At 35.2% G+C, this 12,573-nt stretch overlaps 1 protein-coding gene across 1 annotated transcript; it reads left to right on the plus strand.

Annotated features, from left to right (window-relative positions):
- Window positions 1-961: 961 nt before the first annotated feature.
- Window positions 962-11,951, plus strand: LOC103594541 (zinc finger protein 491-like). The gene is given in 3 exon segments (XM_008577768.1): window positions 962-1,010; window positions 11,133-11,244; window positions 11,414-11,951. Coding segments are annotated over 3 exon segments (699 nt in total).
- The last annotated feature ends 622 nt before the right edge of the window (window positions 11,952-12,573 follow it).

Genomic DNA, 12,573 nt, shown 5'->3' on the forward strand with positions numbered 1-12,573 from the left:
ATATATGCAAAAGATCTGAACATACACCTCACCAAAGATAATATGTGGATAACACACAAGTATATGAAAGATGCTTTTTATCATATGTCATTATAGAATTGCACATTAAAAGAGCAAAAGACACCACTACAAGTTTATTAGAATGGCTAAAATCTAAAATCCCAATAACACCAAATACTGGTGATGATGTAGAGCAAACAGAGACTCTTATTTTTGTTGGTGGGAATGCAAAAACATAGTCACTTTTGAAAACAGTTTGTCAGTTTCTTACAAAACTAAGCAATTTCTTGTCATACTATCCAGCAATTGTGCTCCTTTGTATTTATCCAAATAAGTACAAAAGTTATGTCTACAGAAAAACCTGCATATGAATTTTTACAGCAGCTTCATTTATAACTGTCAAGACATGAAAGCAAGCAAGATATCCTTCAATAGGTGAATCGGCAAACAAATTGTAGTACCTCTATGAAACTAAATATTATTCAGTGCCTCCCCAAAACTCTGTCAAGACACAAAAAGATATGAAGGGAACTGAATTGCATACAGCTGAATAAATTAATTCAATAACAAAAGGCTACATGCTATATATTCTGTGATATTGTGATTCATAAGAAGAAATATCTATACCTTTATCAATATCTTTGTCTCACGTTCCTGGCCTACAACTTTTAACACCATTGTAATTTCCTGAGAAAATAGGGGTGCTGAGACAATCTTTTATTCTAATATTTGGTCTTTGACCCTTGTGCCTAACACAAAGCTCCTAATCCATTGAGATTTACTGGCTAATAGAAGTGTCTTTTGTTCTAATGTGGTGATTTTTGGTGGGCTCCTGAATGGGGGCTTGTCACCAAAAAGAACAAGTCATGATTAGAAGCTTGGAATTTTAATCCCCAGTTCCCAACTTCTGGGAAGGGGATAGGAGCTGGTCACTGAGTTAATAATTGGTCATGCCTACGTGATGAAGCCTCCATACAAATCTTGGAACTACAGGGTTCAGAGAGCTTCAGGTATGTTAAACATTTGAAGGAGGGCTCACCCCTACAGGTCAGGAAAGATCCACACCCCTTTACCTATCCCTTGCCCTGTGGATCTATTTTATCTGACTGATCCTGAGTTGTATTGTTTTATAATAAACTGGTAAACACAAGTGAACTATTTCCCTGAGTCCTGTGAGCCATTCTAGAGAATGATAGAAACCAAAGATGGGGTTGTGGGAATCACCAATTTAAAGCTAACCAGTGAGAGGCATCTGAGGCCCAGACTTTCTTCTGGTATGTGAAGTGGGTAGTGTGTGTGTGGGGGTGTGGGGGTGGATTTTGTGGGACTGAGCCCTTAACCTTTGGGATCTGATGCTAACTTCAAGTAAGTAGTGCAAGAATCGCATTATAAGACCCCCAGATGGTGTTGAAGAATTGCGTGGTATGGGAAAAGTCCCAACACATTCTGCTGTCTAAATGAAGTATTATGTATCAATTTTAAGAATACAGAAGGAAAAAAACAACAAATTAAAAATTTGATATCTTAGATAAAATGGACAAATTCCTAGAAATACATAAGCTACAACAGCCTACTGAAGGAAAAATAGACCATCTGGATAGACCTATAACAAATGAAGAGATTGGATGAGTAATCAAAGCCTATCTACAATAAGAAGCCAAGAACCAGTGGCTTCACACTAAATTTTACTACACATTTAAATGAGTTCAAATTGTTTACAACTAAAAATGATGCTTCTTAAGTCATTTTATGAGGTTAGTATTATTCTGATACAAAAACCAAAGATCCCAAAGAAAGAAAATTATAAACCAATATCTCTTATGTATTTGAATGCAATCATCCTCAACAAAATACCATCAAACCAAATCCAGCAACATATAAAGAAAATTATACAACATGACAAAGTGGGATTTACTACAGAAGTGAAAGGGTGGTACAATGTGAAGAAATCAGTTAATATAGTACATCATATCAATAGAATAAAGAATAAAGAATACAAGAATCATATGACCATATCAATAGATTCAGAAAAAGCATTTGACAGCATCTAAAATTCTTTCATAATAAAAACACTCAACAGACTAGAAATAAAAATGAATATCCTCGATATGATAAAAAACATCTATAAACACACAGCTAACATTATTAATGGTGAAAGACTAGACACTTTCTTCTAAGGTCAGCAGAAAGACAAGGGTGTCTGCTCTCACCACCTCCATTTAACATTGTACTGGAGGTTCTAGCCAGGGCAATTAGACAAGAAAAATATAAATTCAGCTAGATTAGAAAAGAAGAATTAAAGCAATCTTTTTCTGCAGATGAAATGATCACATATATAGAAAATTTTAAGGAATCCACTAAAGTAATTAGAATTAATAAATTATCTCTTTTTATTTATTTATTTATTTATTTATTTATTTTTTTATTTTTTTAACTCTCACATTAATCTTTATTTTTTTTCATTAAATTTTTATTTTGTCAATATACAATGTATATGATTATTATGGCCCATCACCGACACCTCCCTCCCTCCTCCCTCTCTCCCCTTCCCCCCAAGAATGTCCTTTCTGTTTGCTTGTTGTAACAGCTTCAAAAAGGTATAGTTGTTATATCTTCTTCCCCCCCCCCGGTTTTTTTTTTGTGTGTATGTGGGTGAATTAATTTGTTCATTTTTAGCTCCCACCAATGAGTGAGAACATGTGGTATTTCTTTTTCTCTGCCTGACTCGTTTCACTCAATATTATTCTCTCAAGGTCCATCCATGTTGTTGCAAATGGCAGTATTTCATTCGTTTTTATAGCTGAGTAATATTCCATTATGTATATATACCACATTTTCCGTATCCACTCATCCAATGATGGACATTTGGGTTGATTCCAGCTCTTGGCTATTGTGAAGAGTGCTGCAATGAACATTGGGAAACAGGTATACCTTCAACTTGATGATTTCCATTCCTTTGAGTACATTCCCAGTAGTGGGATAGCTGGATCATATGGTAAATCTATCTTCAGCTGTTTGAGGAACCTCCAAACCATTTTCCATAGGGGTTGCACCATTATGCATTCCCACCAACAATGTAAGAGAGTTCCTTTTTCTCCGCAACCACGCCAGCATTTATCTTTCAGCATCTTTTGGATTTTTGCCATCCTAACTGGGGTGAGATGGTATCTCAGTGTGGTTTTGATTTGCATTTCCCGGATGCTGAGTGATGTTGAGCATTTTTTCATATGACTGTTGGCCATTTGCATATCTTAAATTATTTAAGAAAAGCTGCAGGATATATAATCAATACATGGAATCATTTGTATGTTTACATATTAAGAATGAACATTTGGAAATGAAATCAAGAAGACAATTCCAGTCAAAATATCATCAAAAAGCATCAAATACCTAGGTAGGAATAAATTTAACAAAGGTATTGTAAAACATCTACGCTGAAAATCATAAAATATCATAGAAAACAAGTAAAGATATAAAAAAAATTAAAATACATTTTGTGTTCATTGGTCAGAAGACTTAAAATTGTTAAGATGACTGCAGGATGGTCCTTGAGTAACCTTCACTGACACAGCTTCTCTCCCTTCTTCTTGCTGCTAGTTCTCAGAATAACTGTAGAGTGCACTAGGAATGCATCCTGACATAGGGAGAAACTTCCCAAAATAGCAGCCCTGGCTTTGTTTCTGTCCCCCTTGGGAATGTAACATCATGAGATAGGAAATAACTGCCTGGAACAGCCTGGGCTCTGTTTCTGTTCCCCCTAGAAACAGTATGTCCTTCAAAGATTTAGCCCAGCATGTCATCTTTTCCCCAGGTATGAACACTAGTTCAAGCTGCTTTTCAGAGTCCTTCAGCTATGGTGAAAGTGGGACACATACAAACAAGATTCTACCCACCCTGGGGCAGCTTCCCTGAGCTTTGGGGGGACTGGTTCATTACGAATCCTAGGTTTCTGTTTTCCCTTGCTGCCTGTCTGTAAGCAATAAGTCTACTTCATATAATCTGTCATTTGTGTGAGTGTTCTGTGTCACCAGGCTCAGACAAGTAGTAAAAGTGAAACCCAAAATATAGTGGGCTAAAGTCGTCAAACTGTTATTCCTGATGACTGGCATTGTGATGATTTTTTCTAACTTCTATGGAATGGGAGTTCTCCCTTGGGATTGGTAATCAGTAAACCTACTTTACAACAGCAATGCTCCCCAAACTGGTGCACAGATTCCATGCAATTTCTATCAAAATTCCTGCTAACTTCCTTTTAGAAACTGACAAGCTGACTCTAAAATTCATGTGGAATTGGGATTCAGAGACCTAAAGCAATCTTGAAAAAGAAGAATAAAGTTGGAGGATTTCCATGTCCAAATTTCAAAATTTACTCTGAGTGATGATAATCAAGACATTGGTTCCCCACACAAAGACTAACCATAGATCAGTGGAATAGAATTGAAAATGAAAAAATAAATTCTTATATATATAGTCAACTGATTTTCTGCAGGGGTACCAAGACCATTTGAAGAGGACCTAAATGTGAGAACCAAAATGATAAAATTCTTGAAAGAAAATAAGGGGTAAATCTTGATACCATGGATTTGGCAAACAATTCTTAAATATGACACTAAATGCACAAAGTACAATTTAAAAAAAAAAAGATAAATTGAACTTCAAAGTCAAAAATTTATGTGTATTAAAGGACTATCATTAAAGGGAGAAGACAACCCACAGAGTGGACGAAAAGATTTCTTTCAAGATAAGTCACTTGTATCTTAGAATATATAAAGAATGTTGAGAGCACCATAACAAAGAGACAAATAACCTAATTTTAAAAAATAGGCAAAGGACCTTAATAGACATTTCTTCAGAGAAGATATACAAATGGTCAATTAGCACATGAAAAGATGCTAAACATCTTTAGTTTTCAAGGAAATGTAAATCAAAATGACAATGAGTATATAGAAGTCAATAAATAATTGTGGAATTAATGAAAAATTAATGGTAAATGGTTATTATAGATAAAGGGACGGTATAGAAATCAAAAGAAAATACCCATAAAGTCAAAAATATGTGAGCAAACAAGTTGTAAAGATTGAAGGAAGGTACCACAGTAGAATTTTGAATTAGTGTCGTTTGAAATTCTGGTAAATATCAAAAAGTCATCCTTGCATCCTTGTAAGGAAAACCAATGTCTTGGCGTGGAGTACTGACAGACAGCAAGATTCCCATTGAGATGTAAAGAAAACAATGTTTTCAAAGGAGTTGATAATAAAAAATAGTTTTCCCAATGTAAAGTGGTACTCTGAAAAATTTAGGGAAAGATTAGGATAGAGACCAGTGAAGATTTAGATATAGAGAGAAAATTTACAAAAGATTATGAGGGTACAGTTAATCAATGTATTGACTGGTGCCAAAAGAACATTCTTGTAAGGCAACATGAATTTAACCTCTATTGTTTGTTGGAGAAAACTGGAGGAAAGAAGTCGTTCAAGATAAACAAGATTCAGCTATGTTTTGATGATCATGTCTAACTTATCCTTTAAACAAATTTTGCCTGAATAGCATATAATAGTTTCAAGAAGCATATAAAGTGTCATCACATGATTTAAATGGTCTCTTCAGCTTCCTTTAGTTAGGTTGACAGTTATCAAATCTTTAAAAGTCCACATTAAGGAAGAAGTACCAATAAAAAGAAATAAAGAATTGATGATGATATCTCAATGGTGTGATAAACTTGTTGAATTAGTCAGGATTCTCCAGAGAAACAAAACCAATATATATACAAAATAAATTAAAAATTTACAGTAGTAGGAATCTCTTTGTTAGGCTGTGGCATGGGCTAATATTTCCTGTAAACAACATAGGATATGGATAAGAGTGTGGCTAAATAAACTGAATGACTAGAGAGAAATATGGATTGATTGTTCAATGTTATAAACAGTCTCATCATTTTGATTGTATTAATTCATCAATTTTGCATCAAATTTTGATGTAGTCAGGCTGACCCCACGGCGCACTTGGGAGAGTGCAGCGCTGGGAGTGCAGCGGTGCTCCTGCTGCGGGTTTGGATCCTATATAGGGATGGCTGGTGCACTCACTGGCTGAGCGCGGTACAGGTGACACCAAGCCAAGGGTTGCGATCCCCTTACCTGTCACAAAAAAAGACAAAAAAAAAAAAAATTCGATGTAATCAAATATAAAATTTGCTTTAAAATGTACTGTTTCATTATGTAAAATATAATGCTGTGTGAAAAATGGGAAGGTTTTAATAATGTCATCAGGCATGTGATTATTTTCTCTGGTTATTAATTTTAAAACTGGTTGCAATATTGTGCTAAGAGTAGAGTAACAGATGGGGATTTCCCTACAGAGAAATGCTAGCTTCTCTATGCAATAAGATTTATTTGCCTCATCAAGAAAATATATGGTAGGTCAGAAAATACAATCCTTTAGGGCTTCTTAGTCATTAAAAAAAAAAAAAAAAAAAAACTTATGAAGTTTTCTGCTAGTAAAAATTACAAATAGTTTCTTTTTCCAAATTTTTTAGGGAAGAGTAAAGTCTGTGAGTTGGAACATAGGAAACAAACAGAAAAATTCCTTAAAATATTGAAGAAGCTTCTGGGGTATTTCTGTAGTGAAAAAAAAAATGAAATAAAATCAAGTTATCATCAGGAGTGCTGTCTACTTACTTCATTGTTCCTTTAAAGAATATGATTACTCCTTAAAATTCTAAGTAAAAAATATTGTTCTTACAGGCTTAATTTCTAAGAGTGGACATGTAACAAATTATGATACACATGCTTTCAAATATGAAATTAGTGTGTATTTCAGTTTCCTCTCTTATAAAAAATTACAGAAAAACCCAAACTGCTGATCTCAATGAAGACCTTACTTTTCAAATAGCATGAGGAATACAGTTTTATTTTTTTCACTTTAAAAATTTACATGGAGGGCCAGCCCGGTGGTGCACTGGAGAAGTGCGCCTGTTGGGAGTGCGATGGCGCTCCCGCCGAGGGTTCGGATCCCATGTGGAGACCGGTTCCCGCTCACTGGCTGAGTGCGGTGCGGACGCAACACCGAGGGTTGCGGTCCCGTTGCCGGTCCCCTGTGCGGGCACAACACGGAGGGTTGCGATCCCATTACCGGTCAGTAAAAAAGACAAAAAAAAAAAAAAATTTACATGGAGAATGAAAAAAGACAAAAAAAAAAAAAAAATTTACATGGAGAATGAAAAAAGAAAAAAAAAAAAAAAAAAAAAAAAAAAAAAAATTACATGGAGAAAATGCCAAATGCACATAATAAATTGGTTTGATACTAAAGGTCATATTTACAATTCACATTGTGACAGAATGAGCTTAATTAAAATATCATAAAAATCTCATTGACAATTTTAGTTCACTTTAGTGGCTTTGACCTTAGGCTAGCCTCAGGCACCTTTCTAGCTTCTTGCATTATGAGACTATGCATACCCAACTTAGTTCAGCATTGCATATGGTTTATTTCAGAAATGCTATTCTCTGTGGTGTTAAAGGACACAAGTTACCAAATTACCTGAGTGTTGATCAGCTTCACCTCCTCTCTAATCATGTACCGATCACAAAACTGATGTTTCACCATAAAGATGTTAAGTGTCTATATACAGATGAGTTCATGAATTCAGTAAAGGATACAGGTCTGTTATTTTGTCGCCTGGCTTTATACCTTAAAAAGTGATTTATAGAACTATAAAAAAAATTAGATAGTTTAAAAAAAAATCTCTCATTTTCCATTACATACATGTAAACACACATCAGAGATCAGCAAATACTTTATTTAAAAGTACAAATAGTACATGGTTTAAATCTGTAGGCTATAAAGTCATCGTTACAACTACATAACTCTGTCTTTGCAAACAAAACAAAACAAAACAAAACAAACAATGAGCAAAACCCCAGCCATAAATGATAAGTACATAAATGGGCATGGCTGTGTTTTATTAACACTGTATTTACAAAAACAGGCAACTGGCCTATGGGCCATAGTTTGCCAGTCTTCTAAGTTACATAGCCAGTGTATTAGTCAGCTAAGTCTGCCACAGGAAAATACCACAGATTAGAGGCTTAAACCAAAGAAATCTATTTTCTCACCATTCTGGAGGCCAGAAATTTAAGATCAAAGTGCCATCAGGGTTTCTTTCTTTGACTCTCTTCCTGGCTTGCAGTCTGTTGTCTTCTCTCTAAGTCTCACACAGAGCTCTCTTGTGTGTCTTCCTATTTTTCTAATGACAACAGTCCCAATGAATTAAATTTCCACCCTTATCATCTCATTTAACCATATTAACCCTAATTCCAAATATAGTCACATTGAGGGTTAGGGTTTTAAGATATGCATTTTGGGGGGACACAATTCAGTATGTAACAGTCAGATACAAAATTCATTTACAGAAAACAGTATCTGTAATTAGATAAAATAGAACCCTGGTTAAATCCAACTCTGCCAATCCCATGCCAGGCCTGACACAGATATTCATAGCTGGCAAACAAACAAACAAACAAACAAGAAACACAGCACACACAATCATGTAGACACATTTCTAATTTGTACTCAATACTCTTAAATGATCTTTTGTGGTGCCCAGTACTCTTACTCTATTTTCTTAAACCATTAATTATCTCATTGCTTCATATTGTCTCCTTTCTTAAAACTCTGAAACTCCTCCCATTTTCAACTTCGGCTGACAACCTTGCTTCCTAATTTATAGCTAAATTAATTACTAAGAGGCATCCATCTCCATCTGTGGTTATATATTTTCCTACCCTTTCTTCTTGCTATTTTGGATTGCAGCTCTGAGGTCCTAGATGGACCAACCTCTGCAAATATTTACTAGATTTCATATTCTCTTACTTTCCTCCCAAGAAATTCTCCCATTTCTCTCTATATCTTATGTTTTTTTCTCTCTAGATTGAATTATTTTCATTAGTGCATAAAGATTAAAATCTCTTTTGTCTCTACTTCCCTTTCCAATCACTCCCTAGTTTCTGTCACTTATATTTGGAAAGATTGTCTCACTTGTCTTCAATTTTTTAAAATTATATTGTATCCTCAACATTTACCCACACTGCTCTGATCAAGGTCACCAGTTACCTACACTTTACTAAATACAATGGTAATTGCTCTTTTGTTATCCTTCTTGAACTATCAGCAAGAAATTGGAATAACCAATTACTTTTCTTTGTAAATAATGCATTTTTTGACATTCTACACAGCTTATTTTCTATCTACATTTGTGATTTCCTTTTTTGGTGATCTTTCTGCTTCCTCTTCATTTTTCCTAGTTGTAAATGTTTGCATTACCTTAGGGATCAGCTCATTGATCATTTTTCAATCTATACTCCCTTTTTAGTTTATCTTACATGGTCCCCTAGTTTTATACATCATCCAGGTGCTGAAAACTCTGACCCAGTCTTCTCCTCTGACCTTCTGATCTGTATGTATAACTACCTGCCTGACATTTCTCTTTGGATTCACAGTAGGAATCTCAAACATAGCAAGCCCAAATCTGAGCTCCTGTTATTTCTCTCAAACCCTGCAGTCCTCATCATCACAACTAGTGGTAACATCGTTCTTCTAATTGCACACACATACACCTCGGTTTTACCCTTGACTCTTCTCTTTTTTTCACTTCTTATAACTGGTCTGTTAGGAAATTTTGGTCTTCACCTTTAAATTATATACAGGACTTGACTACTTCCCACCAGCCTCACTAGTATTATCCTGATGTAAACCATCACGTTCTCCTATAAAGAGTATTTCATCACCGTATAAGTGTTTTCTCTGTTTCTTTCCTTGCTACCTTAAATCTATTCTCAACACAACATCCAGATTGATCTTCTCAAAACATGCATTATTTCTTGCTACTCCTCTGCTCAAAGCACTCTAATGGTTTCCCACATGATCACCACTCTGATTACTTCTGCGACTACAACATTATACTTCAGCTCACTCTGTTCTAGCCACATGGGTTTATTTTAGTGTTCTTCAAACCTTTCAGTAATAGGGTAGCCTCATACTTACTCTTTATTCTGCTTAGAATAGTCTTCCTTTGACATCTAGATGGCAACCTCTTTCATTTAATCAGTTTGTTTAGCAAAGCTCTCATTCTCAGTCAACCATTTCCAGTCCTGATTATATAAAACTGCATCCCCCAAAGATGTTTATTTTGTTTATGGTGTACGTTGCTCTGCTGTGCCAAATGTTGTCTGAGTGAAGACATGTCCACCTTCTTTGTTCCCTGGCTTATCTCTAGTGTCAAAAATGGTCCCAGAAACATAATACATTCCCAATAAATATTTGTTGAATAAATGAATGAATGAATTAATATATAGTATATCAGAAAATGTATAATAGATGTCATTTTTAATAACAAGAACATTATTAAATGTCTAAAAGTAATATTTACATGTATGAAAGATCTTTATGAAGAAATTTTAAAACACAGTTAATGCCATAGAAGAAAACTTAAATTAATTTTAAAAATACCCTGTTCTGAAATTTCAATATCGAAAATGATTTCAACTTTCTCTAAGACAATATGCAAAGGCTAATATGATCCCACTAAAACTCTGAGGAAGTTTTATATTTGGAACTACAGAAACTCATTTTAACACTAATGAGGAAAATAATACAACAAAAGGAATGGCCAATGACTTAAAAAATAGTAATACAGATGTGTGAGCCCTCAATGACATTAAACTTTGTTTTACAATTTGGGATATTATTGTTACAGAACATGAAGAGAGAAAAGACAAATCAATGGAACAAGATAAACTTTTAAATAGAATCATACATATATTATATATGATATATATGATATATACATACACCACATTTTCAGAATCAAGCACAGCCCCTGCAGGAGGAAGCAACATTCAACTTTCTCGTGGGACCTTCCTTTCTGGCAGGGAGACACTTAAGACACAGTCTAGCTGCTCTTGCATGCCCCACGTGGCTTAGTCTCAGCCCCTACCACACTTTTTCTTGCATGAGACATAGGGGCAGTAAGCAGGACATTGGGTCATCCCTGATTCCAGGAAATGGACTCAGTGACCTTTGAGGATGTGGCTGTGAACTTTACTCTGGAGTAGTGGGCTATTCTGCATCCTTCCTAGATGAATCTCCACAGAGATGTCATGTGGCTAACCTTCCAGAAACTGGCCTGTATAGAAAAGAAAATGGGAAGACTAGAACATTGAAGATCGGTGCAAAAATTCCAGGAAAAATGTAAGGAGTTAGGCGGTAGAGAGTCTGTGAAAGTGAAGAAGGCTATCAATGGGAGAAACCTTCAGCCAGTTTCTGGATTGTCATCTGAACAAGAAAACTCCCCTGGAGTGAAACTGAGTGAAAACAGTATGTTTGGAAAAGTCTTTATGTGTCATTGACCCCTTCATAGGCACATCTGTGCCCACACTAGTCAAAAATCATATGAATATCATGAACATGGAGAGAATCTATGCAAATGTAAGGAATGTGAGAAAACCTTCATTTATTGTCATTCTCTTCAAATTCACGGAAGGTCTCACCCTGGAGAGACGCCCTATGAATGTAAACAAAGTTGTAAGGCCTTCAGATGTTGTAGTTTGTTAGGAGAATGTAAGGAAGGTAAGCAATGTGGGAAAGTCTTCAGTTGTTCCAGTTCTGTTTGAACACATGAACGAACTCACACTGGATAGACACCCTATGAATGTAAAGAATGTGGGAAAGCATTCATTTGTCTCAAAAACATTCAAAGATACCTCATAGCACACCCTATAGATGGTCCTTATAAAAGTAAGGTGTCTGTGAAAGTCTTTAGTTGTTTTAGTTCATTTTCAATACATGAAGGAACTCACACCAGACAGAAACACTATCAATGTAAATTTGGGAAAGCCTTCCACCATTTAACTTCCTTTCAAGGACATGAAAGAACTCACATTGGAGAGAAACACTAAATAAAGAATGTGGGAAAGCTTTCATTATCAGACAACTTTAATAGCACACATGAGAATGCATAGTGGAGAGAACCTATAGAAATATTAAGCATGTGCAAAAGTTTTTAGTTGTGATAGTGGAGTTCAAAGCCATAAAAGAACACACAGGAGAGAAACCTCTTGAATATAAGCAAGATACAAAAATTTTCAGTTGGCCCATATGGAAAAATGAACACTGGATCAAAACCCTGTAAATGTGAAAATGCTTGGAAGTTTTTAGTTTTAACAAATGGTGCAGCCTTTATGGAAAATGGCGTGGAGGTTTCTCAAACAATTACAGATAGATCTACCATATGACCCAGGAATTTCACTGCTGGGAATATATCCAAAGGAATGGAAATCATCATGTCAAAGTGATACCTGTTCTCCTATGTTTATTGCAGCACTATTTACAATAGCCAAGAGTTGGAACCAGCCCAAATGTCCATCATTAGATAAGTGAATATGGAAACTGTGGTATATCTACACAATAGTAATACTACTCTGCTATAAAAAAAGAATGAAATACTACTATTTGCAGCAACATGGATGGACTTAGAAAAAAATATATTAAGTGAAATAAGTCAAGCACAGAAAGAGAAAT

The sequence above is a fragment of the Galeopterus variegatus genome, unplaced genomic scaffold (genome assembly GCF_000696425.1).
Source record: "Galeopterus variegatus unplaced genomic scaffold, G_variegatus-3.0.2 Scaffold1575, whole genome shotgun sequence".
NCBI lineage: Eukaryota > Metazoa > Chordata > Mammalia > Dermoptera > Cynocephalidae > Galeopterus > Galeopterus variegatus.